General features: G+C 40.5%; 1 protein-coding gene across 3 annotated transcripts in view; it reads left to right on the forward strand.

Annotated features, from left to right (window-relative positions):
- zfpm1 (zinc finger protein, FOG family member 1) overlaps positions 1-25,646 on the forward strand; it is a 109,603-nt gene that overhangs the window by 44,310 nt on the left and 39,647 nt on the right. For all 3 annotated transcript variants that reach the window (XM_071490307.1, XM_071490323.1, XM_071490317.1), the window contains exons 2-3: positions 3,680-3,826; positions 10,282-10,419. In XM_071490307.1, coding sequence (XP_071346408.1) covers positions 3,680-3,826; positions 10,282-10,419 — 285 coding nt within the window. The remainder of the gene's footprint in view (positions 1-3,679; positions 3,827-10,281; positions 10,420-25,646) is intronic.

Raw genomic sequence — 25,646 nt, forward strand, 5'->3', positions numbered from 1 at the left:
ACAACTGTGACACTGCAGCCAGAAACAATTTATTGATTATTCAAGTGGTTATTGTTTATTTTTCTGTGGCTTGATTAATTCACTAATTAACTGTTAAAATCAAATCAAATTAAGCACTTAGTTTACACAGTCACTTCAGAGTAAAAATATCTGGTTATTGTTCCTTAGATTTGTATTTGAACATTAATGCATTTTGAAAACAGAAGGAAAGTTTACAATTTATGTCAACAAAATCATTTTTTAAATTCTGTTCTATTAAGGGGCATTTTTGCTGGCACCTAAAGAGGTTTTGACAAAATAAGAAGCTTTTTGTGGAAAAAGATATTTCAGTTCTTTAAATTGTGATCAACACTCTGGTTTTGTGTTGGCTTTTTATTCAAACCTTCCCAGCCCTGGTTTTATATGAACCGAGGCATCAGGGGTTTAAGACTGTTTACAAAATAATCAAACTGGAGACACCACCACGGTTTGTAAAAACCCCAGATGTGCATTTATCCTTAATTATGAAATTTTATATGGTATATTAATCAAAAAAAAATATTATGACAAATGTTTCTTGCAGATTTATTCTGGAGTCACACTTGATAAGGTTTAAAAAAAAAATAAGACTCAATAATCCACAGCCTTCAGTGTGGTTTTTAATCTTGACTGTGGAATCAGCTTCGCTCTAAAACCTCTTTTATTTTGTCCGGTCTCCTGTTAACCTAGAACCATTTATGTCCATATTCTCTCTCAGTGTAGCTGCTTGTGAAGGACCCGTCTGTAGAAACCTCTTTGAATGATCTAAAGCTGAAACCCCCCCCCAACAGTGACCATTGAATTATCAGGTTGACGCTGTTTGCATGTTCTCTGTCTGGAAACAGCTCAGTAAAGGTTTCCACACATCAAGTTCCTCTGTGACCAAGAACTGCTCCGTAGTATTTCCTGGATTTCATTTTTCAACGTTTCACTAAAACTTTTATTTGCCTGAGAACCATTTAGAAAAAATAAATAAAAGTGAGCTTGAGGCTTTTTTCATGAAGAGTTGAGATCCTCCTTTAGTTCAGCGCTGCCTCTGTTGGATAAGTCTCAACTTAATTCATGTCCCTCCTTCAGAGATACACATGTGGGCCATGTCTTTTATTATTGCTCCATCTCTTGAACGAGTTCAGTCCAATTTTCTTGTGGATATCACACTGTAACAATTAATAAGGCTTTAACTTTTAAAACTGGCAAATGAAGTAGAATGTGCCGCACTTATCACACGGGCCCAGCTATCCTTTCTGCCAACTATCCGAGACAGGACGAGGAGGGGAACGAGAGAATATTTCTCCTTGGATAAAAGAGGGGAGAAAGTGGAGCTGAAACTTTTCCGCACAATTTGATGTCTGAAAGCAGTGATGCAGTGATTGATTCATTAAACCAGAGCCGTAATGAGGAAAGAAATCATAATTCAAACTTACATTTTAAAGAGGAAATATAATTGCAATTTTATACAGAGAAGGGCCTTTGTACAATTATGATTAAAGGAAAATTAATTGTATGAAAATGTCCTTATAGATACTGAAAATTAGATCTAGCAAAGCTCAGGCGACATAGACCTAATTCTAAAAATATTGTGTACAGGATCGATCTTTTTTTTTTTCTCCTCTACTCTTTTTTTTTTTTCTTTATGAAGGTCCAAATCTAGCTGTGTTCATTTTATCTGAAATTAGAGTGAACCATGCAGGCGTGGAAGTTGAAATTAGCCTAAAGATGTTTCATTTACAAAGACAGAAACACTTTCTCAGTCGGCGATTGTTTCCCAGCATTATCTCTGCTTGCTTTTAATTGCTTTGGAAGTGAAATTAACAGAATTAGAAAAATTGCCTCTCCCTTTCTCTACAAGCTTCTTTATTCACGGGTATTGTTGTGTGCTTTGTATAGATTATAGACTCCTTTTGTTCCAGTATTGTAAATATATACGCCCCTAGTCACGGCTTTAGCTCTGAAACAATCCCCCTGTTCGTTCGACACAACCTAATGGAAATTAATTTACAACCTGTCTGGATTGAGGGAGAAAGGTGGGGAATGAAATCTGTGTATTAATTTCACTCTGACTTAGTTATTCAAAAACAATATGCCCACCCTCCTTGACTTTCCAGCACACCATCATTATGCACGTGAGTTGTTTTCACCCTCGGCAGTCTGCAGCGTATTAACCATTTCTGCTTCACTCTGGCGATCTCTAATCCTCTTAAAAGAAACGGTTACCTCGAATTATTAATTCTATCGTGGTATCCTCTCGGGAGCTGAGAATTACCCATCAGCTGATGCACATGAACACAATGGAAATGCCTTTATAATCAGCAAGCCTTGCAACACTAATAACTGGAAATCAGCCCTCAGATGCAGGAAAACCAGGCAATAAATATGACATTGTATTTCAAGGTTTAGGCTATTAAAGCACTGTGATGTATTCACATTATAGAAGGAGTGTTATTAATGAAGCAGTTCAAAAAAAGTCGCATTAAATTCATATTAACTGACTCCATTTTTTGGATGTAATCTTCAAACAAGCTAAAATAGATCAAAAGTACTGTATAATTACTATGGTCAGCAGGGATTATGAAACTGTAATTGATATAGATCAGCCCTGCACTAATCACTCTTTTAGCTACAATTTTAGGTATACTGTAATTTGGCTTTAAGGTCCCCCTTGGCTTCTTGCTATTAATCTTCTGGATTAGATTGTTCAGCATGTCCAATTCTCGAAACCCTTTTTTGAATGAGTCCAGTTAAAAAAAAATGGATCAGTGTGTTTGGGGTATTTTTTCCTCCCTCACAGTACATACTGCTCACACATAATCATAAGGAGCTAAGCTTGTTTAACAATCTAACTTCCTTTTATTTTTCACCTCTCATGCACCACTGTGTTTGGACTCAAGGCTCAAGGGGAGACAATTAAACTCAAATCCTTCTCCTTCTGCAGACCTGGAGTCTGATATTATTCTGTGAAAGTTATTAGTCTTTGTCGGCAGACACAAATCTCTGGAGTTCTCTACTTTATGAAGCTTTTATTTTGGTGATACTCATTTATGTGCATGTGGCGTTGAGACCTCCTGATCCAATTAGTAAACAAAAGAGGTTTTTTTTTAAATTCTTTACTTAAATAATTCAGTTTTTCTGATACAACTATTTGAATTTTTTTTTTTCATCTGCCTGGATCTTTTTTCTTCTTCATGCATCAGAATCAGGTTCAGCTCCAGATGTTACAGGAATGTCCCCACAGGGAGAAGAATGTAGAGCCGTGGTTCCCAACCTTTTCCAGCTCATGGCCCACTTGAAAATCTCAAATATGTTGGCAGCTCACATCGAACCCTGTAACAATACAGAGAATATACAATATGCTCTCAGAGCACTTTTAATTTTAATGATACTGATCAAACATTCAGAACTGAACTGAGAGGAGAAGCTCAGTTTTTTTTTTTTGTTGTTTGACGGGGAGAGACCACTTGTTGATTCACCATTTGTCTCTTTCCTTCTTTTAGCGTGTTTTCAGACTCAGATACAAACATGTATATAATGTGGTCCAGCTGGCGACAACATAAAAGTTTTTTTTCAGCATTTTTAATTTGAACCTTTAAAACATTAAAGAATATTCTATATGGATTTTATAATTACACCTTTTCACCAGCTTTTCCTCCTCTCCCTCGTGCAGGTTCCCTCGGGGATCTCGACAGTGGCGAGGACAACACACTCGACAACCTCAGCCTATCGGGGGAGGAGGGCGGAGTCTCGGACCCAGATGATTCAGTAGAGGGTGACAGCTCCAGCCCACCGCCGTACACACCACTCTACAATGAAGGTGAGGAGAATAACACTTTCCTATGTATGTATGTATATACAGTATATGTTTCCAAATGTGCCTGATGGGAGTAATGGCTTCACAAATAATCATGTGACATCATTATTTATGGTGTTCATCTGCATTCAGTTTTTCTTCATATCAAGCAATAAATATATATATTTTAGACCATGAAGGCTGAACCGAAATGAAACACTTACTGTTGCATCGTTGCATCTCAAAGCACGGCTTCTGTCGCCTAGCAACCTTGACAATATCTACCTTTTTTTCACTAAAACTTGAGGTTTTTAAGCCCTTGATTTTAGCAGTTGAACCGTTAGCTGTTGAACTGAACTGCTCACATTTAAAAGTGTAATCCTCGGTCTCTCTGTCGGCGTTGTTTGCTTTCATTGCCAGTGAACAGTGAACCTTGGGATGGTTTGGGCCACGAAGGTTCCACCCATTGGACCCTTCGTTGCCTGGGGAAAGAAGGCCACATTTGAAGGAACCTTCAAAACAGGATAACCTACTCGTGCTGTGGCACTGTTGGTCTTCAGATGCAGCCTCTGAAGGATGTGCTTGGGATCTTTTCGCTGGAACTACTTTCTGCCAAACAAATAGTCCCTTTATAAACTGTCGATGGTAATCGGACTGAAATGACGTGCAGACATCTGTGGCCTTTGTCTTTTATTCCTTTCAACTATAATAATCTGAACGTTTAACCATCCTTGTGTGTGTGTGTGTGTGTGTGTGTGTGTGTGTGTGTGTGTGTGTGTGTGTTTGTTTCATTATACTCTGTAATAGTATCCATGCACTGACAATATGCCTCAACCTGCTTGTTGCAACTCTTTAAGTAAAATAATCCAGATGTCTAGTTCACTGGCAGTTGTTGGTGGTTATTACCAGATTTATCTGCCTGTTATCTGGCAGGAGACAGTTAACGTCACCCAGAGACAACACACAAAAAAAGAGTGCAGAACCATTATGAGGTTGCAGCTTTCCATTTGTATCACTCTTTTATCTCTGAATAAAAAGAAAGAATTCACGAGGTTCAATCTTGGCTCCAGTGAATCTGCCCCTCATGCACCTCTTATCCCGAGCCTCCCCCCCCGTACCATGTGATAGCAGAGTTTTCAGTCATATTCTTTTGACTTATTCAAGATTTCACTAGCTGTGTTTTTTTAATCTCAAAAATTCCTGCTCTTGTGAAATTTTGGGGCTGGGAGTGATAAGCGTCTGTTGGTTGGCTTGGTTTGATAAACCCATGGAAATCCTGTCAGGTGCTAATCGAGACGAGATTAGAGATTAGCTAGAGGTGTGTGTGTGTGTGTTGGGGGGGCTCTGTGTGTGTGTGTGTGTGTGTGTGTGTGTTTTTGAGGTGAGGAGTGGGTTATGTGTGTATTAGATAGAAGACGATGAGAGAACTCAGGCAGACTGCACACGTGTGAACACCTACTTGGTGTCTTTGTTTTTTTATTTATGTGTGTGTGTGTGTGTGTGTGTGTGTGTGTGTGTGTGTGTGTGTGTGTGTGTGTGTGTGTGTGTGTTTTAGCCTTTTGCTGCCCCCTCTCCCAACACACACACACACACCTCCCCATTACACTGTTGATTTACTCGTCTCTTTCTCTTCTCTGAGGTTCCTTGGGTTGCCCAGTGCTGCCATTATCAGTTCTCTGTAAATCAGCCATGTTTGACGAACCTGCTCTTTCAACCTAGGATCAATACCAGGTCTTTATCTGGCCAGCACTGGCTAATAAAGGCAAGGCCTCTTATCCACCATCTGGAGGAGAGAGAGACAGAGAGAGAGACAGAGAGAGAGAGAGAGAGAGAGAGAGAGAGAGAGACAGAGAAAGACACAGCGAGAGGGAGAGAGAGGGAGAGAGGGAGAGACACAGAGAGAGGGAGAGAGACTGGTGATAACCGCCCTGATAACTTTAGTGAGAAAAACACAGGACCAAGCACTCTGTTCTCTCCATAACACCCCCTTCTCAACCTGAGAGAGAGAGCCAGTATATTAATGCTGATACAATGGATCGACAACGCACACACACACACACACACACACACACACACAACTTTATTGAGGAAGACTTGAGCACCTGCTCAATTTGTCTCTCTCTGTTGTGGTGTTTCTCTCTCTCTCTCTCTCTCTCTCTCTCTCTCTCTCTCTCTCTCTCTCACTCACTCTCTCTCTCTCTCTCTCTCTCTCTCTCTCTCTCTCTCTCTCTCTCTCTCTCTCTCTCTCTCTCTCTCTCTCTCTCTCTCTCTCTTTCTCAGAATTGCGCTACAGTTGCAGCGACCTGCTGAAACAAATGAAGTTCCTTTTTTTTAATCACACTTATACATCACAGGAAACCTGATAAAATCCACTTCTGGACTGATTAGTCAGTATGTCACCTCCCTTTCAACTCTAATTCCCGTGCCCTCGTTTGGACCAATGAGAATGATTTTTGTAAACCACAAGTTTTTTCTTTTTTTTTATTTTTCATCAGAATCTGATCAGCGCTGATACAGAAAGTGTGTGTGATGCATAAACAGACAAACGACGGAGGTCATAATCTCCCGTGGTTTCGTTATGATGGACAGTTATGGAGTGTGCATGTACAATGTTGATGATGATTTGTTTATCAAGTAATTAAAAGAGTCTTTGTTTTAAATAATAAAATACCAGATATTTCCTCATTTAGGTGCCTTCACTTTGAGGATGTGCTGCTTTCCTCTGAAAGTTTGTGTCAGGACACTGTTTTCTCTTAAAATGCAATTTCTGCCCATCTTTCATGTATTATATTTGTTTTCATTTGTGTCTACAGAGCATTGTCAGTGTGTATCTGGTCCCTTCAGGCTTTCAGTAGACATTTTTGAAGGCCTGCTGCTCGGGCAGACGAGAGAGCCACTGCGCTCGCAATGCGTAATAAAATCACATTAGCTAGCAGCTGACGTTAGCAGCTAGCCTGTTAGCGAGATGACTTTTTCTGCAGTGCTTTCATGAGACAGGCCGCATTGCATGATGGTATATCTTCATTGAAGTAGTGCACATCTTCTGTACAGATTTTGGTGTGTCTGGCGACAGTTGTGTAGTGCACTATACAGCGCGAGGGGGGCTCACAGTCTCACCAACATGACCACATTAAATCCATTGACACAAACAAAAGAAGTTACTGAAGGTTTTTGCTTGTCGCTATGTAACATGAATCTGTGGAGCTTTAACTGCATTGAACATATATTTACATACATTCTCCATATCATGACAGATATCAGTAATGAAAAAATGGTTCTTGATACTGTGACATTCATAGAGGCCTGTTTCAGTTCCCGTAACAGCTCTGCTAACAGAGATGTGCTTCATTTTTTTCTCAATATGCATCAATAACCTGAGCTTTCCTCACGCTTTGTGGGTGACTCAAAGTATATTTTATGCTCGTACTTTCAGTGTTCCCCTTCTGACTTACTGTATGATTGAGTCGCAGTTAGTTGGTGTTCAGCGGCTCTGCACAGAGGGTGTGGACAAGCTGGAAGACTGGAGGCTCCACACCTTTGGTTTTTGTCCGTGCCACCAAACTGATCCATGTGAAGACTGTTAGCAGCCGTAGTGTGCTGATCCTCGAACGTAAGGGAAGAGATATGTAAAGAAAAGATGCAGGAAGCAGCTTTAAAATCAGACAGAGGAGAGACAGAAATGTATAGTGGGCTGTAGAAGTTAGGAGGCGAGATTGTTGGGTGACTTTGCCCTGCAGGTGTGACAGGGGAAGTTCAGCTTATCAGATTGATGGAGACTGTCTTGCTATGGGGGTGGGGGTGGTGGGGGTGTTGGCTGGCAGAAAAGTGTCTGTCGACTCCTCCTGATACCTGCCTCCCTGTCTGAGATGATATGGGAGATAATATTGATAATATTAAACGCAATAACTGTGTCTCCAGCTCCCCTCCCTCGCTTCAGCCCCTGCAGGATAAAATCAATGTGCCATTCAATGTGATTTATAGCTGAAAATAATGGCACTGTTTAGGCAGGGGGGGAGGTGTGTGTGTGTGCGTGTGCGCTCATGGGTGTGTGCTCATGGGTGTGTGTGTGTGTGTGTGTGTGTGTGTGTGTGTGTGTGTGCGTGCTTTAGAGTGTGTACAGTATGTTGCCATGTATGAATGTTTGTGTGAGGATGAGGTTGAAAGGCGGATGTGACGTGAAGATGGATAGTGTGTATGTGTGTGTGTGCGTGTGTGTGTCTGTGTGTGTTGATTTATTTGACAATGCAGATCCAATCTTTCAACTGTTACATTAATAACGACGGAGTGTGACGGCGTCACGTGGTGATGGGGCGTTTATGGCTACTATTGATCAGGAGCTATTGCTGTTTATCGGAGTGGGAATGCAAGGGTAAACACGGTCTTTGTGCAGACAGCTGAGGTATTATCAGGGTAGAGGCTGAAGATGGGGTGGGATTTGGGGAAGAGGAGAGAGAGAGAGAGAACACAACGGGATGAAAGAAGATGAACAAGTGAGGAGGAAGCGAAGAGAAGGGCAACAGTTAGGAGGCCAGGGATTCAGACAAAGGACAGAAGGAAGGAGGAGAGGAAGTGGATAAACTGCTTTTTAAATACAGAGTTACAACAATGTCCTTTTAAATGACACTTGGAATTCACTGAAGATATGTTATTAATTACATTTATTAGAAACATTTGAGGTGTGTTTTCTTTACACATCAACACTTTTAATGTTTTCAACCACAGTTATATAAGCAGTAAGGGAAAGCTACAGTTTCAAAAGCTAAAGGAAATATGAAGTTTTTACAATCCAGTCATATGAGTGTGTGATGTTATTTTTGATAAACTGTCCAGTCAGAAGCTACATATCTGGGCTTATACAAAATAAATATTAACAACATAAAAATAACATAAACATTATACCACAAATACAAAAAAACATTCTGTATATTGAATAGTAAATTACATATAGAAATGCAGTTAATACATTATCTCAACACAGTAAAGTAAGTCAGTGGCATGTTGTTGTCATGGAAACAATGACAAACATGCGGTTTGGGTTTGGTTAGGTTTAGATCAAGGTTTGGTTAAAATACGTATTTCCTTAAGGTTAGAGGACCTCCGTTGTCATGGTTACAATAATGAGGTCGTGGAACACTCGTGTTGAAGAGAAACAAGGTTGACTGATGGCTTCAGGCAGGAAACTGAACAGAGTGAGCTGCTCCACTCTTGCCATCTTGGCAGTGCCTGACTCCGCCCAACTCCTGGCTAATACAAAAACGATGTGGAGCCAAGACTTCGGGGGATGCCCGTTTGTGGCAAGCATATAATCACCCAGTCACTGTCAGTCAAAGAGGCCACGCCCTCAATTATAACTTTAAGCCTTTGTAAAATTTAAACGGGTGAGTTATATATAAAATTCACCCCCTTACAGTTGTCATGAAGGAGGAAATTAGTTATAGAGACAAAACTAGTCTCTACAGGAGAGTTTGATACTGCTAATAAAGCACCTTTCAGTTTTCTAGAGTTTCAGAGTTCCCTCATCAATGGAAAAACTGGAAAAAATCTGGTCTCATTTTATTCAGCAGTAAATTATTAGTGAGGTTAATAGTGACATGTTTGTGATCTGGTTCCACGCAGTCAGCCTTTGAATCACCCTGACCCTTCTGATCATGATGCAAGACCAGAGAACAGGGCGAGATCTTCAGCTCAGATACCCTGAGGTGCTGTGATGTAACTATTAATCTGATCTAACTAATCAAGAGTCACACTAATAGGGAGGGAGCCAGCAATGTGATGAACTGACTGATAACAGCTGCAGAGGCAAAGGTCAGGGTTCACATATCCTGTGCATGCTGCATAAACACACGCACACACACGCACAGGTCCAGCCACGTGCAGAACCACACATGAATCTCTTTGATCAGCGTGCAGGAGGCTGTGTAATCAGCTTGATCAATGGCAGGGATATCAATGCTGATTAGAGGAACACAGGCAGCCTCAGTCTCTGCTGAAGGTGACAGGCTGGGGGGAGGAGGGAGGAAGAGATGGAAAGATAGAAGAGAGAAAGATGGAGGAAAAGGCGAGCACAGTGAGACCCACTTACGTTCGGTGAGGAGAACGAAAGAGAAGGATGCTGGGAATAGATGAAGAGGAACAGAAAGAGCCAAAAAAAGACAAAAGCGGAGGTGTAGAGAGGGAAGACGTTGTTTCTGATGACTCTTTGATTCTCTGCCGTTGCAATGAGAATCTAAGGGTCCATCTTGCGTGGCAAGGTGTTGTGTTACACAGCTCAGGGAGTCATTTCACCCCTGCCTTTGATCAACAGACAGGAACAGCCATTGCCCAGACACACAGACACATACACAGAGGCACATACACACACATTTAGACACACAAGTTTTTGGTTGTTGACGGGTTCTGAAAACTGATACTGAAGTTTTGAATTGAAGCTGCAGTAGTATGTTTGAGTATGTTGAAATGTGTTTGTGTTGTGTGTGCAGAACCCAAGACGCAGGACTCTCAAGGAGGCACCAATCATGAAGACGAGGACGGGGAGGAGCGAGGTCCGACACACAGCGGCGGGGAGGAGGAAGAGGAGGGCGAGGAAGAGGAGGAGGTGTTACAGTGGAGGGGTCCAGGTCAGTTTGCTCACAGCTTTTGGAGGATGTTTGATTTGCTTGTTGCATCGTACCCAAACAAATCCACCAGACCTGGTCTAATGAGTCCAGCTCTTTTCTTTAGTTAAATACACGTAAACTATGCAGAGTATTAATCAATGTTTTCATGGAGTTTTAACTCTTCATCACTTAGCAGGTAGCTCTGATGACAAAATCTCGCAAGAGGTTTTTGCATTCAGTGTCAACCACATGAACTTTCACAATATTTACTGGCATGGTGAATTTGCTTCAGAAGTGATGAGCTATGTTTGGAAATATCTCCACCCTGCACTAAAGACATTTTTAGGGTAAAGGGACGTCTTTGAGGGGCTTCAATCAATCAGTAAAGAAATGTACAACATCCTTTAAACCAGCCAAGCATGAGACAATGTCCCTTTTTCACAGTAGACATTTTCACAGTCCACGTTTGATCGTAGTGATGGCAGCTGTTCATTCAGGTGTTATGAAAGGCGCATTCATCTTGCTGCCAGCACCAATTCACTTACACACATTATTAAGACAGACAAAAAGAAGCCTGATGAGTATGAACTGAAACTGATATTAAAGTAAGAGTAATCACAAGAACAGCTGCGCGTTCTCTCTGCCTTCACTGCAAGCCACCATGGATGATTGTGGTCCGTGGTCACGGGATTACAGAGCAGCTCGTCAAGCCTCACCGCTGGTCAGACACCAGGTTCAAGTTATTGTCCTAAATACCAGTTACTGTACACTTGTTACTCAGTTAGGTTGAAGTTAGTTCAGACTTGTGTCAGTAGCTGTTTGTTTTTTTGTCTATTTATTGTTGTTTGTTATATTGCATCACTAATATGACGTCAGGCACTCGCAGTGTGTGATTTTATTAACAACACCTACCTCAACTAGAGTTGGGTCGATCTCCAGTTTTGCCAGTCTAGTCTGATGTTGGAGCTTAAACCGGTTTGATTTCACGTGAACCAATATTTTTTTTAACACTATGACAGGTTCTGGCAAATTTAAAAGTAGTTTACATCAGCAACCTGTGGCGACAGTGTAACGGTGCTAAATCCAACTGGATTAGCATTAGCGATAAGCATTATGACAACGTGAATGACATAATATCATGTTTGTTTAATGAACGGATTTACTGCTGAGCCAAGCCCGGCGACACGAAGATCAAATTTGGCGGCTGGTGAACTGGCTAAGAGATGCATTACCGCCACCAACTGATCTGATTTTATGCGTCAAAGGGTTAAATCACACATGTATGAGGCACTTTAGAGGAGGTTTCAAAATACTGAGATAAATGTTGATATTTTTTAAATACAACACATTGTAGCCTGATAATAGCCCAGGATATTAATTTATTAGCCATTTTGCCCAGTCCTAGTTAAAATGCTGTATTTTCATTACAGATTTGCTACATTTTTAATAAATTTTTTCCTAAATATTTGTCCTTGGAAACTTTGGTATGGTTAAGATAAATCAACTAAAACACTTATGGGTTATTATGTGCTGGAGGCGTGGCTGAGAGTGGTGACTGCTTTGTTGTGACATCACAAAGTTCCAGAAGTCCTGACGGCTGGTTTTAAGGCTCAGTTTCTGAATACAGGCTGTATGCATTTCTCTGTGGACTGAGGCTTTGATACTTTCACAGTATTAATATAGAACCTAGACCTGCTTTATAATCAAAAATACATGGCCATCTCATTTGATACAATATGGTACCTTTAATATGCTCTCAGGTGGATCTTACCAGCTCTCCATGGCTGTGTTTGCGTGCCCTTGTGTGTGTCTTGAAGGTGTTCTTACATGTTGCCTCTTGTGAGTGTCATTCAGGGTCCATTGTGTCCTACTGTTCCCCTGTAGGAGATGTAAATATGACAGGCCAGGGAAAATTTATTCAAGTCGTAACAAACACACACACACACACATGCAGCTAAGAGGAGATAACAAGTAAATCGCCATAATTTTATTATTTATTTCCTCTCTTATCGAGGTTTGTTTGGTTATTTATTTCTCTCTGTCTGTTGTCTTCAATGAGTTAAACAATGCAAGAAGATTACCGCTCTATCTTGCATTATTTCCTTTTCAAGCTGTGCACGTTTTATGTACGTCTATGCATGTGTGTCTATACAGTGTTGTGTGTGTGTGTGTGTGTGTGTGTGTGTGTGTTTGTGCGCACATGTATTTTAATTCCTCTGGTGGGGAAGAGAGGATGTGTTCATTATCGTCCTGTCCCAGCCTTGTCCCTTTAACAGTAATTGGAGCGATATTAATTGCTGTGCGGTGGCTGGTTGATGGTAGCACTATGATGCGCACTGATAGGGCCCATCGTTTTTTTTTTTTTTTCTCCCTTCCTCTCCTCCTCACAAACTAACTGCCGGGTGAGTGAGGCAGGGGAATGGAGGAGGGGGGAGAGAGAGTAAGGGAGAGAGATAGCCCCTCTATCAGCTCCGGAGCAGGCGCTGTCTTTATCAGGAGCACGATTGGCAAAAAGGAAACTTTGACCGGTCTGAATTTTTCTCTTATCGTCAAGCCTCCCCTTCCTCCCTCCCTCGCTCGCTCCCTCCCTCCCTCCCTCCATCCATCCACCTTCTCCTCCTCTGGTCTCTCCATCACCACTAACAACCCCACTAACAGCCCCCTCGCCCTCCTCTCCACCCTCCACCCCTTAACACCATACATCTCTCCCCATCTTACCATTGTTTCTTCTTCCTTCGTCTTCGTCCTGCACATCATTTGGGACTGGAATCACCAGCTAATGTGCACTTGTTCTTACAAAATGTTTGCCATGTATCAGACAATTCCTATAAACAGATGAGGAACAGTGTATTGGCTGCTATGGAAATAAACAGGGTTTTATCTCCTGGGAGTGTTGGCATTCCTCTCGCTTCTCACTGTTGTTGCCTCTCAGACACTCGTGCTTCTGGGACCACAAGTTTCAAGCTTTTAATCTTATGGGGTTTTCAGTTTGGTTGCTTTGAGGCCAACCGTGCCAGAGGGCCAGTACTGTCACTATATCCTTTATACATAAAACCTTGTTTGTGTTACCAGCTATTTATAGTCTGTTTTATTTTATTTCTCTCTATATTGTTTGTCTTTGCCTGTCCAGCTCCCGTGTTGCATTGAATCTGTGTTATTCATTGTTTTTTTTAAAATTATGATTATTATAATTACATAATCATACTTTGTTTTTAGTAAAGAGCAAAACTTGACAGAAAACAATTGTCTTCTGTGTAGCTAATAACAGTAGTGCTGAAACAAACACTTGGTTAAGCAGTTGGAAAATATTAATTAACAGAAATTTTGTTAATTGGTTAATTGTTAAATATTTACTGGTTCCAAATGTGAAGATTTGTCACTTCTTTTAGTTTCATATCAGTGATGTGTAGAGTGAGCTCAGTCAGACAAAATTACTACTGTCAAATCACTTTGGGAACCTCTGATTGACATGTTAGATTAATGGATTCATTGATTAACCTGAAAAATGATTAAGAGTGTAATCAATAATAAAAATGATTGACATCCTTTAATAACAGCAGGTTTGTGAGCTTTGATGGATGTTGATAGTAGAAATTAGTGCAGAAACTAATATTTGTATTACAAATTAATCTACAGATTCTTTTCGGGAGTAGTTGACGAATGGTTTTATGGTTTTATGTAACGGATGTCGAAGGATACTGAAATATATTCATTACTACCCAGTGTGATTTAAATATATGGCCATCAAACAGGTGATCATTGCACTATTATCAAATCCTCACATTTCAGGAGCTGGAAACAAAGACACAATGACACGATAATCAATGACTGACTTTGTCAGTTCTAGTAGTAAGAAACTGTTCTTGGGCAGCTGAAGGAGAAAAGGGATATTAGCATCCATAAAGACACAAGTATTTTCTCTTTTCTTTGCTGTGACCACTTTTTTTATCTTTAGATGCTGAGACTTCTGCATATGATGCTGATCGACCACTGAACCCTTGTATTCTATGAAAGGGTTTACTGTATCCTCTGGCGAAGTAAATTAGCACACAATGCAAAGAAAAGCTCAGCGAATAAATTAATAATAATTGCAGCGTTTTATTTCCTCTATTTGTGGCAGAATTGACCAGTGGGTTGCTCTGTGTGTTACCAGGCTTCTCCAGGTTTGTTCAGTGAAGGATGAACAGCTCTATACGTGTGTTACAGTCGTCATGTTTCACTCCTTCACGACTTGCCCCCCTCGTCCACATTTGCAATCCCTTCGTTTTGTCTTCCTCTCTTTCTTTTCCCGTCCTCTTCAGGTCTTCCTTTTCATCTCTTTACACCTTTCAGTTCTTTACCTCCATCTTTATTTCTATCCATCAGTCTTTTCAACCACTCTGTATTACATTTACATTACATTTACTCCTTCAGTTGACCATATTACATATAGGCACATATTTGCAGTCTCAAGTAATAGAAAGTCTAAATTCATTGAATATGAAACTACTACTGTATTTCAAATTCAATCATGAAAACTAGTTTTTTTTTAAATACAATAATTCCTAACTATGAACATTTTAATTTCCTTTTCTATGCGCAGTATGTCTTCTAACCTTATGATAATAATCTCTTAGTTTATTCAAATAAGTTATTCACATAATTCCTTGTCGCAGTCATTACTGTTCAGACCGACTGATATTAACATGAAACAGAGAAAATAACAACAGAACATTTCAATTCATCCTCTGCCTGTTTTTTTCCCCTCCTGCTTCAAGATAATACAATTCATTACTGGACACAAAATGTTTCAATCAACTATTTGACACTGTCTCCTCAGTGTGTAATGAGTTGTTTATATGTCAATCAGAATAAATTCCTTAGTCATTGATGATAGTCAGAACGTTTCTTTTTGTTTCTCTCTCTCTCTCTTTCTCTCCATTTTTTTTTTTAATTTTACCATTTTCTGCCAACAGATATCAAAGCTTCGGCTTTGTGGCTTTCATCGATATGCAAGAAAAAAAAAACATTAAAATTAAAGGCACAATAAGCCTGGAATGGCTTAGGCTCCAGTGTGTAGTTCATCTTAAAACAATCCAGATGACGTCTGTTTGTGTGTCCTCAGTCAGTTTGATGAGGGTGTGGTGGTGGTGGCACGGTGTTGAGGAGAAGTCTAGGTGGGAGCCGGTCCCTATCAGGGATGGAATGATATGCTAAAGCCGCCTTTTTAATCTACAGTGTGTCCATACTGCATGATATGCAAAATAAATTATGAAGAGAAGGGAAAAAAGTATCTTTTGAATGACCTTGCAGGCTGGAGGGTTTGATATTTTCTCCCTCGCTGTTTAAAATTCTTGATATGCAAATGGGTATCACAGTAATCCCTTGTCATTCGCTGGCTGGCTGGCGGTCCCCACACATTCTCTCCTTCCAGTACTGTGTATGCACCCATTGTCAGTGGCCAGAGAGAATGTATCAGTAAAGGCTGGAAGTGTTTTATATCCACGGTAATGGGTAAAATTACTGAAACATCCACCACTTAATGGATAGGAACAAACAGGAAGAGCTTCAGATCCACAGCACCTCCCAAAAAGGATCAGCGGTGTCTAGGTCTGATGACTGGGACGATTGGGGAGAGTGTGTGATGGCATTATCATCTGGGAAACATCATGACAGGACAATACCATAGACTGTAAACCACGATGGACATAGCCTCTGTGACGTCACCCACAGGTTTTGAAGCTCAGAGTGGGCTGCTCCACTGTCGCCATCTTGGCAGCGCCTGACTCCGCTGAACTCCTGGCTAATCCAGAAATGGGCAAAGAGATGGAGCCTGTGCAGAGCTGAGACTTTGGTGCATGTCGGTTTGTAACAAGCATAAGCTCACCCACCTGTCACTCAAAATGGAACTGCAAAGCAATTATGCAGAACTTTGAGCCTTAATAAAATGTAAAAAAATTCAGCCCCAGGGCAGTTGTCATGAACCGTAAAACGTTTTGAGTTTAGAGCCAGACTCTAATGGCCATAAGAGGAACTGCAGCTTTTGGCACTTGCTTCATTTTTCAGCCCCACCCTAGGGTGTCCTCCCCCTGATAGACAAACTGTCATAGATCCCCCCATTATGCTGAGTTCAGTGTTAAAGTGATTTAAGAGTCATGTGCTCATAATTAGTTAATTAATTGTTCAATTTGTCATTTGACAGAAAATTAATCTGCAATTATTTTGAAAATTAATAATTGCGCTCGTCTTTCAAGGAAAACTACCCAACTCTCTCCAGTTCCAGCTTCTCAGTTGTGAGGATCAGCTCCTTCTTTTGTCTTATGTGATAATGAATTTATAATTTTAGTGTTGGTTGGACAAAATAAGACATTCGTAGCCTTGGATTTGGTCAACTTTTGACATTATATAGACCAAACAATTAATCAGGCAATGAAGAAAATAATTCGTACATTAATAGGTATTGAAAATAATCATTAGTTGCAACTCTACTTGTAACACTAGACTATAAATCTTTGTGCATTTGCCATTAAATACAAAAAGCTATTTCCCTAAACATAAAGCTTATGAAACTACAAATACAATTTTCTTCCTTTAGGGGTTGTGCTCCTGTGGTCAGGCTGAATTTATTACCATTCACCTAAAGATGTTACAATCGATTCCATGGTTATTCTTATTATTGCTCAATCCGCTGATTATATTCTTGATTAATTATTTGGTGACCGTCATGGTTTCCTGGCTGGCATCTTCAAATTGCTTGTTTTTTAATGAGCTCTTATCACATAAGACAAAGAAAAGCAGTAAATCCCCACAACTGAGGAACTGAAGCTAAAGAATATTTGGTGTCTTTGCTTGACAATGATTTAAATATTATTATGTCCACCCGAGAGCAGTGAAAACGCTGTAAAAAGTGCATTCATATTACTGGAGCACTGGCGAGTTCCACCGCACCAAACAATAGCCCAGGTCCTTCTTTTTCCCAGCCTTTGAGTGTGTGACATGAATCGCAAAGAAGATACTCTCGAGGCCGTCCAATCACACCGTCTGACAACTTGTCTCCTCCAGGGGCCCCGGGAAGCGAGCCGAGCAAGGCAAATGTTTTCCTGCTTGCCCAGCACTCCTGGCTCCTTATCCTTCCCAACAGAATTATTTCACATACATCCAATAAAGCATTATAGTAGCTGTGGTAATAATGGTTATTGTTATTTACCAGGCTGTGTGAGTGTGTGTGGGGGGGTGTGTGGGTGCGTGGTTATCATAATAGCAGTTAATTATAATGGAGCATGAAGAGGCACTATATGCATGTTAGAACTGCTGCGAATCTCATTTATTTGGGTTGAGGGACGGGTGATGTTGGCAGTGTCCCATTTGCATACTGTGCATGACAACTCTTCCCCCTTTGAAATCATTGTGAAGAGGATAAGGTGCATCCTCATCACTTTGTCCACATGTGATAAGACCTTTGTTTCTCACTTGGATCCATCTAGTCGTGGATGGCTGAACGTAGAAGCTCAAGGATAAGATGTTTGTGTAAAAGCTTCCAGTTTTCTGCACTGTTGCTGGTTTGCTCATCTCTTTGTTGAGCTGTTCACACAAATCCAGGAACCTTCAAAAGCTAATACAGCTATGTTCCAGGAATACACTACAATTATTTTATTTTATTTTATTAAATTATTGCTTTGTACCCACCTTCATTCAGTGGGGTTCAAAAGGTTTTAAACAGAAATTTTACATTGTATCATCAGAACCAAACTAAGTAATCGATACATTAAGGTTTTGCCTTTTGATGAATCTGCTCACATTTCGATAAAGGTTGCCTGACACAAGTGCAGTGTTAAAGCTCAGATATCTGTGGTTTCTGTGTAACTGTGTATCATCTATTATCTGGTAAACAAGGAGCAATGACAGTTAACTCCCAGCGCTGAGACAAGATGTCATCTCGAGGTTAAAGGGGGTGAACTTTTGATAGAGGGATGAAGGGTTGGAGACGGAGGAGAGAAAGACAACAGGTAAGGGAAGGATTAAGAAAAAAAATATGGAAACAGGAGAGAAGGCATTGAAAGAGGGAGGAGGACCAAGAGAAGTGGTTTGGAATAAAGAAGCATAATATTGAGTTGAGAGTGCAGAGATAACTAATGAAGGGTGAAAGAGGGGTGAATGTTTAAGGATCAGTGAGAGCCAGAAACGAGGGTTGAGAGATTTTAAGAGGTGCACTTCAGATAGTGAAATTAGAGGTGAGGGAATGGGAAGTGGTTAAGGTTAAGAGATAGAAAGATGAGGGAGATATAATATGATGAAATGACAGATCTTGTTGGCTCTGTGCGGTGCTCGAAGCATCAGAGGTTTGAGTTTGGAGGGAAGATTGTCAGTGTATCTTAATGCTTCCCTAAAGGATGAATTTGGTTTATTACAAGCTGGGTTTGTTGGGTTTAGATAATTTGCAATGGGGATAAATGTAATACCACCTGAATAAAGTTTGTAGCCATGTCAGCAGCATGGCTGAAACGATGGTAATGTTTGTCTTCTGGGTGGTCAGTGATCCGTCCACCACTTTGTTCCAGACTGAAACATCTCTCTTTTTGATGGATTGTCATTAAATATTGTGCAATCATTCATGGTCCTCAGAGCATAAATCCAACCAGCTTTGGTGATGGGACCTTTCCTTTAGTGCCACCAGAAGGTTAGCACTAATCCTTCGAAAGCAGGATTAGCATTCATGGTTCCCAGATGATGAATCCTACTGATTTTGGTGATCACCAGCTCCACCAAGAGCTTGATATTTTGTTTTTTCGTTTTTTGTTTTTTTTTTTTTAAATATAATTGATACATTTTTTTTTTAATTAAAGCATCTTTGACTGGAGTGTGGTGATATTTTGTACACACATACATGGTCCCCAGAAGATGAACTAAATTAATAAATCAAAATTTAATTTTGTCCAGTTCTTTGGTTTATAGCCAAATACCAAAAAAACCAAATGCCCACAGTCATCTCTAGTTTAGTGTTAACTGGCATATATTAGCATGCTAACGCCTTAAACATGATAAACATGATACCTGCTAAACATCAACGTGTTGGTATCATCACTGTGTATTTGTTAGCTCAGGTTCATGCTCAGAGAGCCACTAGCATGGCATAGCAATGTGATGAGAAAACATTATTAAAGAATGTATGGTACAAAGTCATCATACAAAGATGGTAAGAAAAGCTGGCCATCACCACTATAATCATTAGATATGGGAATGGTGGATATTCAGAAAGACATTCAGTCTTTCAGTTTTTCTCATGGGAGGTGTCAGAAACAGTCGGCACTCAGTGGCATTACTCACCTCTGCACACCTGGCCAATCACTGCCTCTGGTGGGTGTGCCTGCTGGATTGTTTGGGTGATGGGGGTAACGCCATAGATTGGTGGTGGGAGCCCCCTCTATTAGCCTCATATTAAAGATTTGGGGGAGGGGTTTTTAGATGAGACAACAAAGGCAAACTGGTACATTAACTCAAAGGTTTGTTTATGACTGTCTGATCCACTTACTCATTGTTAGTGACGGAGCTATTTGACAGATCTTTTCAATGAAATCTGGGAAATCAGAATTATTGCCACAACTGGAAAATGAAGAGCCAGGTTCAAACAGTGGAGGAGGATGAGGTGAAATGAGTGGGAGAGGTGTGAAATGGTGTCAGGTGATGTTAGGATGTGGGAGAGTAACGTTAGTGACCATAGAATTGTTTTTAGAAATGACATCTGAAAATTTAACTGGATGACATTGTCTGTCTGGTAGCTAGTAACAAATACAGTGTATTGCTGCACATCAACTGTTAGCTCCTGTAGAGCGGGGTTGACCCACATCCATCCGTCTCTCACACACTTAGACATACTGTACTCTCACTCTCTGTAACCTCCCTCCATATCTCCAGCCAGCAGACTCCTGTGTCTCAGAAGGAGCGTTTCCCTGCAAGCACCCTGTCAATTCCACCTGTCAATCAAAATGTTACAGGACGATGATTGGTTGTCATTTGTCCACAGGGCACATCTTGTCAGTAAGGCTGAGATACCTCAGAGTACAGCATGAAGTTAGAAATGAGCTCAGTGGAAGTTTTCTCTCTTGTCCCATGAACACACAGTAGTGGTTTATAGCTTTGTTAGCTAGCTAAATCACCACAGGGCTAAACTAGCATAGCAACTGATGTTGCAGATTAGGACTGCAGCTAACAATTATTTTTTATTGATTTTATAAAAATTGATGAACCCTTTAGCCTACAAAATATAAACAGTAACAAATACCCACTGAAGGTTCCCGCAGCCCGAGGTGATGTCTGCAGATATCGCCTGTGGCAGGAAATAGGCGAAGCTCAAGCCTAATTATTAACTTAAATGATTAATTGAAAATATCTGTCAATTGACTCTACTCGACTAGATTGATCATTTATTGATTAGTTGTTTAATAATTAATAGTTTCAGCTCTATTAAGGATAGCATGCAGCTAACAGCCACTAGCAGTTGTTTCTTTAATGGGTGTGAATTAGCTCAGCAGGTAAGAAGTGGAATATTATCTGTTTGTTATTCTACAGTGTTTTATAATGCTGTAATAATCTGGTTATATTTTTATCGTTGATAAGCCACTCATCAAAGGTCCAACTGTTTCTTAGAGTTTTTCTGTTGTATCATCTGTTGAAGCCACAACATTTAGGGAGGTAACACACTGTACCTGTTGTGAGCTCTTCCTCATGGTGACAATAACACACCTCACCTCACAAGGTGAGGTGCAGTTTGCAGCACAAACTGCACCTCACCTACTATCCTGTGTGTTATCACCAGTTTTTGTTAGGGTTCCTGATAGAAATTATGCTTGTAACAAAAGCAAATGTCAGCAAAGCCTCTGCTCACATGCCAACATGTTTGTGAGATGTGTGTTGATATGAGTGTCTAAAAAGTGCCTAAAAACGACTCTGTTGTGTCACTGTGCGTGAACAAGAGGTTGCATGTGTGCAGTGAAAACTTGTAACTTACTTGAAGCAGAAACTCATAAGAATTACTCGAAGGCAGCACCCCCCCTTTGCCTCCATCACCCGCTCTCGAGCTACACCTCATATTCTGACTGACACACACACGCTGCCACACATCTGCTCTCCCATCTCCTCTCTCCAGCCTGTCTGTGATGTGTCACTCCCCTCCTCCATCCCTGATGATTGATAGGTGCGAGGCCCTAATCTAAAGGAACATTTCTTCATGCTGTCCGGCTGCTATCAGCCCAGCAGCTCCCATACGCCCAGTGTGTGAGCCCATGGCAGGCCTGCTGCTGGTGGTAGGACAGGACATTGGCACACTGATTACCCTCCTATCAGATTCCTGGCCTCTCCTGCAGCCACCGCACACAAAAATACACTTGAGCACATGTTTGTACTTAACTTGTCATGCTCCCACCATTTAACAATATGGTAAAGCTGCACTGCTATATTTTAATGTAAAGATGCAGCTGCTAAAGTAACTCCTGGTGCTGGGTCTGGATACAGTTTGAACTTTGAGACAGCAGCGAGCAGCGTCATCCAGAGAAAGACTCAGAGACACAGTATTTCGTGGTCATAAACTGGTGCTAATGGCTGATAACACTGTGTCCTCCTGTTGGCGCTGACTGGGTGTAACAATCCTGATCTGAATGTTTTATATTTTCTCAGTCAAGATGCTCATATCATTTTCTACTGACACTCTGGCTGATGTTAATACCTACAACAAAATGTGTTACTATGAGACTGTCCTCTTGTAAAAAACGAGCCCACAGGTCGTCTGTCAGCAGGTTATCATGACCCATAGTTAGGTTTTGTTGCTAGGCGACATCTAGTGGTCGTAGTAATGATGACAGGAGCAAAGAGATATGTGCAGCGACGTAGTTTATAGAGCGACAAAGTCCACATCAGGAGGAGGTTGGGGTGGATGGATGAATATGACACAGAAGAGCAGTGTTCAATTCCCATGTGACAGTACCAGTCTATGCTGCTCCTATTAACCATGACTGTTCCACAAAGTTAACCACGTTGTTATTATTGTATCCATGATGACAAAGATTGTCTATAATGTTGAGGAAGTACTTATTTTATTCCAAATCACCAAAACCTTTTCCAAAACCTTACCAATCCTTGGCTGTTATTATAGCAGCCATGTAACATGTCAGCCGACATCCTGGAGAGCAGGTTTTATTTTGTGCTCATCCACAGACTCGTGCTCTGCTGTTCCTCTGTGCAGCTGTTGATTTTAACAAACCAACAACCTTTGACATCTCTCTGATACTTTTTTTTTGCCTCATTATAAAAAAGGTGTAACTGTCCACAGACTGGCTGTGTGGACTGTATATGAGGGATGTTCAGTTTGATTCAGTCTGATGAGGTTCATGGTTCTAGTAGCTTAGCTCATTAGGAGAGATACGAACCCCTGTAGCTTATTATTTTTAATTGACTTCACCTTTTCAGTCTTGTTGCTGCTAACTTTGCACATTTAGCTGCTGCTCTTTCCACCAGCGTGTGCTGTACACCTTTGTGATACTCTTTCCCTTTCTTTGCTTTTTGCCTGTCGACAAAAATAAAAAAAATTAAAATGTATTAAAGTTTACAATTTTAAACCCAGCAGCCTTTTGCTGTCATTTGGGGCGGTGACATTAAAAAATTGCTTAGCTGTGACCCTGAATTGATCCATTGTAGCAGTGAAGAAAAAGCTCGTGTTGGAGGATTTGTCTCTCCTCTGTCCTGGTCTGGGAGCTGGCCTCGCACCACGTTAGAACAGAACACACATCTTCTGCTTTCTGCTCATTTTTCCCATCCTCATAATATCTCTTTCTTATCATGTTCTGTCTCTTTCTCTCTGTGTCCTCCACAGTATCTCTCTCTCACCAGTTTCCTTCCTTTATTAGACAACAATCACTTGTTTACTCAAGTCTTCAGGGAGTTTTGTGTCTGCAGCAGCAACTACGGAAAAAAAAACCAAAAAACCAAAAAAACAAAACACAAGCTGTTTTAGCCCAATGTTATTTTGGCTATAAAATCAGCTGTTATCAGCCTGCATCATAATCACTTACATGGATTTATTTCCACTTTGTCTGACACTAAATAAACCTTTCAGCATTGTAGACTGATCATATGTATGAATTATTGTAAACCTAAGAAGGTACTGGGTCACAGCAGAGGCATAGTAACATAAAGAAATGTAATATATGACATATATGGTCCTATATCAAGAGTCATGTTGCCATATATGTCACTGCAAAAGGCATATATTATTATCACATATACACATCCTCTGGATATATGAAATACCAATAGTCATGTATGTATTATACATATATTAGAAATATCTATATGATCATTGTTTAAATGGTATAACATGTTGGGATCATATATGTTGATGATATATGTAATGTTCCAATTTCAGTTATAATTTTCACATATGATTTTATTTTACATGTACATATATATTACACATAGAAATGCAATATATACACATATATTATATTTGTATATGGGAAAAATAATTCTTAAGGAAAATACTAAAACCTGCTGTGTTTTGCAGCTCTATTGATTAATTTTATGTCTTATAGGTGAAGCTGATTCAGGGAATATAAACTCGAATATGTTGTAGGTCTGAAGCTGAATTATAAAATCTTGCCAAAGAGTTTTTTTCCCTTCAGTTGTTGCCATTAAAGAGACATATTTGTGTATTCTCTCTAGATATGGACACTAAGTACAGAGGAATAAATGAAGGATTTCTGTGTTGTACAGCCCTTCTCATGTTCCTTTTGTTTTTCCACTTCACTCGCTGCTCTCTTCTTGCTCTTGTCTGTTTAATTGGTGAACCTCTAAATGACCCCGAGTGTGTCGAGCAAGTCTATCACTCTTAAACTTTTCCACGTCTCCTACCCCGGCCTGTGCTGCCGATACCGGCCTGATTGAAATGTCTTTTTTTTTTTTTTTTTTTTTTTTTTTTCACGGGGAGCCAGAAGGAGTTGTTAAAGCAGACATGAATTAATGATTGAATTAATTATTGGAGTCACATACCGTACAATTAATTTTGTGGCTTTGCCTCAGTCTTTTTTCCTCTCTCCCCGTCTGTGTGTAGAGAATGTCAAGAAACATTTTCTAATTAATTTATGTGTGATTATCAGGGATAGTTTCTGGAAGGTCTCCACTTTCAATTTTTGACAGGCTACAGCCGAGGAGAGAGGGAAGAGATGGAGGTGGGAGTGTGAGTGAGGGAGGGCTGTGCTCGTGAAGTACGTGCTCCCTCACACACACACACACACACACACACACACACACACACACACAGACATTAAGGTGCACACTCACATGCACTGACATTTCCTCTTTCTCCCTGACTCACAGTTTCACATTAGAATTGCTCACACCAATATAGCAGTCATGGTTCTCCACTAAACATAAAGACGGAGAACACACACTCACATGTCTATGAGTGAATTTGATATTGTCCTGTTTTGGAATTCATAGCATAGGTTCCTATCATAATATATAATATAAATAAATAATAACCTTTATGCTATATACATAAATTGGTGCCTGTGGCTATATGTCTGTTGAAAGAGCTGTTAGTTCCTAAAATCATTTCTTCTCTCTGTTTTGGCTGTGAAATGCACCGACACTTCCTCCATGCTACAGCTACATGCATGAAAAACATGCAGTGTTGTTAGTCATCTAATAAAGACAACAACTCTTAAATCAGCCGGTAGTTAACAGGTACACAATATCAGGCTGAATGAATGAGGCGAAATGAAACGACGTTTAGGCTGCATCTGCACGGCCCCAAAAGCTGCAGATTCACTGTGTCATCAGGTTAATGCTGATTTGTTTGGACATTTTGGGGACTGCATACATGATCGGAACTTTAACATGTATCCTGTTTCATCACCTAATCCTGAAACCTCATTGTGAAGGTGGTCCCGGTGTAAAAAATCTGGTTTCATGTCTTTCATTGCATTAAGGTTTAAGCTGTATTTTCCTAAACAGGTTTTATCCCATTACCAAACAGCAAATTTGGTGTCAGGTGGTGCTGGAGCATAAGAACTGTGTGCACCAAACAGAAGCTGTTTCCCAATTCAGCGGCTGCATGAGGTCTACAAAGGTGTGGCCCTTCATAGCCGCCGTAGACAGCCACAGCGAAATGAGTCTGGCCTATGGAGGACTTTTGCTTTGCGTCACCAGCTGTACCCGTCGCATTGCAAAGCGTAGCTCCTTTCGCCTAGCAACCTTAACAACACATAATTTTTTTTCAC

Source organism: Trachinotus anak, unplaced genomic scaffold (genome assembly GCF_046630095.1).
Source record: "Trachinotus anak isolate AG129_WGS33_773 ecotype Australia unplaced genomic scaffold, CSIRO_AGI_Tana_v1 ptg000002l, whole genome shotgun sequence".
Taxonomy (NCBI): domain Eukaryota; kingdom Metazoa; phylum Chordata; class Actinopteri; order Carangiformes; family Carangidae; genus Trachinotus; species Trachinotus anak.